General features: G+C 51.9%; 1 protein-coding gene across 1 annotated transcript; it reads right to left on the bottom strand.

Moving 5' to 3' along the window:
* Nucleotides 1-945: 945 nt before the first annotated feature.
* LOC118936823 (phosphoglucomutase-2-like) lies at nt 946-6,586 on the bottom strand. Its single transcript, XM_036934203.1, has 4 exons — nt 6,425-6,586; nt 6,013-6,208; nt 3,188-3,321; nt 946-1,069 (listed from the first exon to the last, which is right to left on the bottom strand). Exons 1-4 carry the CDS (start codon nt 6,547-6,549, stop codon nt 967-969), a joined length of 558 nt encoding a protein of 185 aa, XP_036790098.1. The 5' UTR covers nt 6,550-6,586; the 3' UTR covers nt 946-966.
* Nucleotides 6,587-7,296: the final 710 nt, after the last annotated feature.

The following is a 7,296-nucleotide window of genomic DNA, read 5'->3' as shown; positions in this document are numbered from 1 at the left end:
TGTAATGACTCTTAGAGACTTACCCAGAAAGACTCCCAGCTGTAATGACTCCTAGAGACTTACCCAGAAAGACTCCCAGCTGTAATGACTCTTAGAGACGTACCCAGGAAGACTCTAATCAGCTGTAATGACTCTTAGAGACTTACCAAGGAAGACTCTAATCAGCTGTAATGACTCCTAGAGACTTACCCAGGAAGACTCCCAGCTGTAATCCCTGCCAATGGGTTTCTAACATGTATTGGCTCAGGGAGGAAGGAGGGAGGGTGAGAATACGTATCTAATAATCTTCTACCACTTGTGAGAGAATATTTTTGTGTTGATTGTTGACTGAGAAAAAATGACAACTCAATTCATTTTATTTCCTCTTTGTAACAAGAACATGTGTAAAGGAGGGTGTGAATACTTTCTGAAGGCACTAATATACACAACAACTGAAGTATTTTATTAATTATTAGTATTTTATTAACGTAATGTGAATAAATGATGGTTATTAAGTGATCTACAGTACAGGACAGTCACTACCATCATGTATACACAACAACTGAAGTATTTTATTAATGTGAATAAATTATTAATTATTTTATAAATTATTAGTATTTTATTAACAACAATTATTAAATTATGGAAAGTCACTACCATCATGGGACTTTTATTAGTTGTTTTATTCAGTGTTACAGCATTCAACACACACAAAGGGCATTTCATGTAAAAATAATAAAAAAAAATGATAAGAAATCGAAACAGAAAATCAGAAAGTATTAATCACACAGCATTAGTAGTCAGCCTGGAACGCACCCATTCTAGAATGTGTGTGTGTGTGTGTGTGTGTGTGTGTGAGAGTGAGTTCTAGAATTTGTGTGAGTTCTAGAATGTGTGTGAGTTCTGGAAGAAGAATGTGTGAAAGGGAATCTTGATCAGGAAGTCAAACCAGCGCAGGTCTTTGTGTTTACAAGCCACTGATGTGTGTTACTCAGGCTTGGACAGCAGGTTATTCTTCTGGGGCTGGAAGAAGTCCTCTACGATGGCATTAACCAGGTCATCTAACTCCTTCTGTAAACCTTTAACATCACTGACACACAGAGAGAGATGGAGCAGGAGGAGAGAGATGGAGGAGGAGAGAGATGGAAGAGGTGAGAGATGGAGGAGGAGAGAGATGGAAGAGGTGAGAGATGGAGGAGGAGAGAGATGGAGGAGGAGAGAGATGGAGGAGGAGAGAGATGGAGGGAGGAGAGAGAGATGGAAGAGGTGAGAGATGGAAGAGGTGAGAGATGGAAGAGGTGAGAGATGGAAGAGGTGAGAGATGGAAGAGGAGAGAGAGAGAGAGAGAGAGAGAGAGAGAGAGAGAGATGGAGGAGGAGAGAGATGGAGAGAGGAGAGAGAGATGGAGGGAGGAGAGAGAGATGGAGAGAAGAGAGAGAGATGGAGGGAGGAGAGAGATGGAGAGAAGAGAGAGATGGAGGGAGGAGAGAGATGGAGAGGAGATGGAGGGAGGAGGAGAGATGGAGGGAGGAGAGATGGAGGGAGGGAGGAGAGATGGAGGAGGAGAGAGATGGAGGGAGGGAGGAGAGAGATGGAGGGAGGAGGAGAGAAAGGAGAGATAGGAGGAGGAATGAGAGAGATGGAGGGAGGAGGAAAGAAAGGAGATAGGAGGAGGAATGAGAGAGATGGAAAGAGTTAAGTTTCACATCTGCTAGAGCACTGCTGTGTGTGTGTGCATATAGAGTATGTGTAGTATATAGTGTGTTTATACCTGTTGCCGGGGGCAGCATGCAGCTCAGTGTAGTATATAGTGTGTTTATACCTGTTGCCGGGGGCAGCATGCAGCTCAGTGTAGTATATAGTGTGTTTTATACCTGTTGCCGGGGGCAGCATGCAGCTCAGTGTAGTATATAGTGTGTTTTATACCTGTTGCCGGGGGCAGCATGCAGCTCAGTGTAGTATATAGTGTGTTTATACCTGTTGCCGGGGGCAGCATGCAGCTCAGTGTAGTATATAGTGTGTTTATACCTGTTGCCGGGGGCAGCATGCAGCTCAGTGTAGTATATAGTGTGTTTTATACCTGTTGCCGGGGGCAGCATGCAGCTCAGTGTAGTATATAGTGTGTTTTATACCTGTTGCCGGGGGCAGCATATAGCTCAGTGTAGTATATAGTGTGTTTTATACCTGTTGCCGGGGGCAGCATGCAGCTCAGTGTAGTATATAGTGTGTTTATACCTGTTGCTGGGGGCAGCACACAGCTCAGTGTAGTATATAGTGTGTTTTATACCTGTTGCCGGGGGCAGCATGCAGCTCAGTGTAGTATATAGTGTGTTTATACCTGTTGCCGGGGGCAGCATGCAGCTCAGTGTAGTATATAGTGTGTTTTATACCTGTTGCCGGGGGCAGCATGCAGCTCAGTGTAGTATATAGTGTGTTTATACCTGTTGCCGGGGGCAGCATGCAGCTCAGTGTAGTATATAGTGTGTTTATACCTGTTGCCGGGGGCAGCATGCAGCTCAGTGTAGTATATAGTGTGTTTATACCTGTTGCCGGGGGCAGCATGCAGCTCAGTGTAGTATATAGTGTGTTTATACCTGTTGCTGGGGGCAGCATGCAGCTCAGTGTAGTATATAGTGTGTTTTATACCTGTTGCCGGGGGCAGCATGCAGCTCAGTGTAGTATATAGTGTGTTTATACCTGTTGCCGGGGGCAGCATGCAGCTCAGTGTAGTATATAGTGTGTTTATACCTGTTGCTGGGGGCAGCACACAGCTCAGTGTAGTATATAGTGTGTTTTATACCTGTTGCCGGGGGCAGCATGCAGCTCAGTGTAGTATATAGTGTGTTTATACCTGTTGCCGGGGGCAGCATGCAGCTCAGTGTAGTATATAGTGTGTTTATACCTGTTGCTGGGGGCAGCACACAGCTCAGTGTAGTATATAGTGTGTTTATACCTGTTGCTGGGGGCAGCATGCAGCTCAGTGTAGTATATAGTGTGTTTATACCTGTTGCCGGGGGCAGCACACAGCTCAGTGTAGTATATAGTGTGTTTATACCTGTTGCTGGGGGCAGCATGCAGCTCAGTGTAGTATATAGTGTGTTTATACCTGTTGCCGGGGGCAGCACACAGCTCAGTGTAGTATATAGTGTGTTTATACCTGTTGCCGGGGGCAGCACACAGCTCAGTGTAGTATATAGTGTGTTTATACCTGTTGCCGGGGGCAGCACACAGCTCAGTGTAGTACTTGATCTTGGGTTCCGTTCCGCTGGTCCTCATGGTGGCCACGCCCCCGTTAGAGAAACTAAACGTGATCATCTGACTACTGGGGGAGGAGGGGAGGACCTGGGGGGGAGAGATTAAAGGAGACCATTTGACTACTGGGGGAGGAGGGGAGGACCTGGAGGGGAGAGATTAAAGGTGACCATCTGACTACTGGGGGAGGACCTGGGGGGGAGAGATTAAAGGTGACCATCTGACTACTGGGGGAGGACCTGGGGGGGAGAGATTAAAGGTGACCATCTGACTACTGGGGGAGGAGGGGAGGACCTGGAGGGGAGAGATTAAAGGTGACCATCTGACTACTGGGGGAGGACCTGGGGGGGAGAGATTAAAGGTGACCATCTGACTACTGGGGGAGGAGGGGAGGACCTGGAGGGGAGAGATTAAAGGTGACCATCTGACTACTGGGGGAGGACCTGGGGGGGAGAGATTAAAGGAGACCATCTGACTACTGGGGGAGGAGGGGAGGATCTGGGGGGAGAGATTAAAGGAGACCATCTGACTACTGGGGGAGGACCTGGGGGGGAGAGATTAAAGGAGACCATCTGACTACTGGGGGAGGAGGGGAGGATCTGGGGGGAGAGATTAAAGGAGACCATCTGACTACTGGGGGAGGACCTGGGGGGGAGAGATTAAAGGAGACCATCTGACTACTGGGGGAGGAGGGGAGGATCTGGGGGGAGAGATTAAAGGTGACCATCTGACTACTGGGGGAGGACCTGGGGGGGAGAGATTAAAGGAGACCATCTGACTACTGGGGGAGGAGGGGAGGATCTGGGGGGAGAGATTAAAGGAGACCATCTGACTACTGGGGGAGGATCTGGGGGGGGGGAGAGATTAAAGGAGACCATCTGACTACTGGGGGAGGAGGGGAGGACCTGGGGGGGAGAGATTAAAGGTGACCATCTGACTACTGGGGGAGGATCTGGGGGGGGGGGGGGAGAGATTAAAGGAGACCATCTGACTACTGGGGAGGAGGGGAGGATCTGGGGGGAGAGATTAAAGGAGACCATCTGACTACTGGGGGAGGATCTGGGGGGGGGGGGGGAGATTAAAGGAGACCATCTGACTACTGGGGGAGGAGGAGAGGACCTGGAGGGAGAGATTAAAGGAGACCATCTGACTACTGGGGGAGGAGGAGAGGACCTGGGGGGAGAGATTAAAGGAGACCATCTGACTACTGGGGGAGGAGGGGAGGACCTGGGGGGGAGAGATTAAAGGAGACCATCTGACTACTGGGGGAGGAGGGGAGGACCTGGGGGGGGGGGGGGGGGGGGGGGAGAGGTGGAGGTAGAGAGAGAGCGAGGGAGGTAGAGAGAGAGAGAGAGAGAACGAGGCAGGTAGAGAGAGAGAGCGAGGGAGGTAGAGAGAGAGAGCGAGGGAGGTAGAGAGAGAGAGCAAGGGAGGTAGAGAGAGAGCGAGGGAGGTAGAGAGAGAGCGAGGGAGGTAGAGAGAGAGCCAGGGAGGTAGAGAGAGAGAGCAAGGGAGGTAGAGAGAGAGAGCAAGGGAGGTAGAGAGAGAGCGAGGGAGGTAGAGAGAGAGCCAGGGAGGTAGAGAGAGCCAGGCAGGTAGAGAGAGAGCGAGGCAGGTAGAGAGAGAGCGAGGCAGGTAGAGAGAGAGCGAGGCAGGTAGAGAGAGAGCGAGGGAGGTAGAGAGAGAGCCAGGGAGGTAGAGAGAGAGCCAGGGAGGTAGAGCGAGAGCGAGGGAGGTAGATAGAGAGCCAGGGAGGTAGAGAGAGAGCCAGGGAGGTAGAGAGAGAGCCAGGGAGGTAGAGGGAGGTAGAGAGAGAGCCGGGGAGGTAGAGAGAGAGCCAGGGAGGTAGAGAGAGAGCGAGGGAGGTAGAGAGAGAGCGAGGGAGGTAGAGAGAGAGAGAGGGAGGTAGAGAGAGAGAGGTAGAGCGGGTGTTTATCTCCTCACAGCCTTGTTGTCTGCCTGGCTGCTGTCGTATCCAGTAGTGAGGTAGAGAGAGAGCGAGGGAGGTAGAGAGAGAGCGAGGGAGGTAGAGAGAGAGCGAGGGAGGCAGAGAGAGAGCGAGGGAGGTAGAGAGAGAGAGAGGTAGAGTGGGTGTTTATTTCCTCACAGCCTTGTTGTCTGCCTGGCTGCTGTCGTATCCAGTAGTGAGGTAGAGAGAGAGCGAGGGAGGTAGAGAGAGAGAGCGAGGGAGGTAGAGAGAGAGCGAGGGAGGCAGGTAGAGTGGGTGTTTATTTCCTCACAGCCTTGTTGTATGCCTGACTGCTGGAGCATCCAGTAGTGGGGTAGAGAGACAGCCAGGGAGGTAGAGAGAGAGCGAGGCAGGTAGAGAGAGAGCGAGGCAGGTAGAGAGAGAGCGAGGCAGGTAGAGAGAGAGAGAGCTAGCGAGGGAGGCAGGTAGAGAGAGAGTGAGGGAGGTAGGTAGAGAGAGAGCGAGGGAGGTAGGTAGGTAGAGCGAGAGCGGTAGAGAGAGAGCGAGGGAGGTAGAGAGAGAGAGAGCGAGGCAGGTAGAGAGAGAGAGCGAGCGAGCGAGGCAGGTAGAGAGAGCGAGCGAGGGAGGTAGGTAGAGAGAGAGCGAGGGAGGTAGAGAGAGAGCGAGGGAGGTAGAGAGAGAGCGAGGGAGGTAGAGAGAGAGCAAGGGAGGTAGAGAGAGAGAGAGAGCGAGGGAGGTAGAGAGAGAGGGAGGTAGAGAGAGAGAGGGAGGCAGAGAGAGAGCGAGGGAGGTAGAGAGAGAGTGAGGGAGGTAGAGAGAGAGCGAGGGAGGTAGGGTGTTTATCTCCTCACAGCCTTGTTGTCCGCCTGGCTGCTGTCGTATCCAGTAGTGAGGTCTCGCACAGCGGTGATAGCGACGCCTCCACACTGCCTGGGGTACGACACATCCTCCTGGTTGCCGTAGTGACGCAGCCGGTCAAACATGGCCCGGATCACTTCCTGGTCGTGACAGATGAAGTAGGAGTTCTTAGTGATGTGGTACCCATACCTGGAGGAGAGGAGAGGGGAGAGAAGAGAGGGGGGGAGAGAGAGAGAGACACAAAGAGGGGAAAGTTACTTTGTAAAGCACTTTGGGCTCTGCAAAAAACACAATTTTCTACACACACATATCTAACATAAAGGTCAAATAAATATCTGGTGTGTGTGTGTGGTTGTGACAGTGTGTGTGTGTGTGTGTGTGTGTGTGAGTGTGTGTGAGACCCACTCCTCGTAGACAGCTGTCAGTTGTTGTGACAGCGTGATGTTCTTCGCGGCCAGGTATGATGTCATCTCCCCAGCGATGGCTGCCGCACTGACCCCGTCTTTATCCAGCACGGCAGAACCACACATGTACCCTGCAACACAACGAGGGGCGAGAGGAGGGGCACAGACCCAGTCTTTAACCACACATGTACCCTGCAACACAACGAGGGGCGGGAGGAGGAGGGGCACTGACCCAGTCTTTAACCACACATGTACCCTGCAACACAACAAGGGGCGGGAGGAGGAGCACTGACCCCATCTTTAACCACACATGTACCCTGCAACACAACGAGGGGCGGGAGGAGGAGCACTGACCCCATCTTTAACCCCACATGTACCCTGCAACACAACGAGGGGCGGGAGGAAGAGCAATGACCCCATCTTTAACCACACATGTACCCTGCAACACAACAAGGGGCGGGAGGAGGAGCACTGACCCCATCTTTAACCACACATGTACCCTGCAACACAACGAGGGGCGGGAGGAGGAGCACTGACCCCATCTTTAACCACACATGTACCCTTCAACACAACGAGGGGGAGGAGGAGGGGCACAGACCCCATCTTTAACCCCACATGTACCCTGCAACACAACGAGGGGGAGGAGGAGGGGCACTGACCCCATCTTTAACCACACATGTACCCTGCAACACAACGAGGGGAGGAGGAGGGGCACTGACCCCATCTTTAACCCCACATGTACCCTGCAACACAACGAGGGGCGGGAGGAGGAGCACTGGAAGTCATTTAAACCCCACTAAACCATCGTCTGGCTGGTCCAGTGGTGAAGGACTGGATAGGAGAGTCTGTTAAATGACTCCCAGCTGTAGTGAC

Source organism: Oncorhynchus mykiss, chromosome 10 (assembly GCF_013265735.2).
Source record: "Oncorhynchus mykiss isolate Arlee chromosome 10, USDA_OmykA_1.1, whole genome shotgun sequence".
NCBI lineage: Eukaryota > Metazoa > Chordata > Actinopteri > Salmoniformes > Salmonidae > Oncorhynchus > Oncorhynchus mykiss.
This window is presented reverse-complemented; position numbering and strand designations above follow the sequence as displayed.

What these genes read in the sequence shown, in the direction of transcription:
- LOC118936823 (XM_036934203.1), bottom strand. Translation starts at nt 6,549, where the DNA reads ATGTGTGGTTCTGCCGTGCTGGATAAAGACGGGGTCAGTGCGGCAGCC. An exon ending in GCCAGGCGGACAACAAGGCT is followed by an intron (nt 3,322 to 6,012) that starts GTGAGGAGATAA and finishes TCTCCCCCCCAG; the next exon opens with GTCCTCCCCTCCTCCCCCAG. An exon ending in TGTGCTGCCCCCGGCAACAG is followed by an intron (nt 1,070 to 3,187) that starts GTATAAACACAC and finishes TCTGTGTGTCAG; the next exon opens with TGATGTTAAAGGTTTACAGA.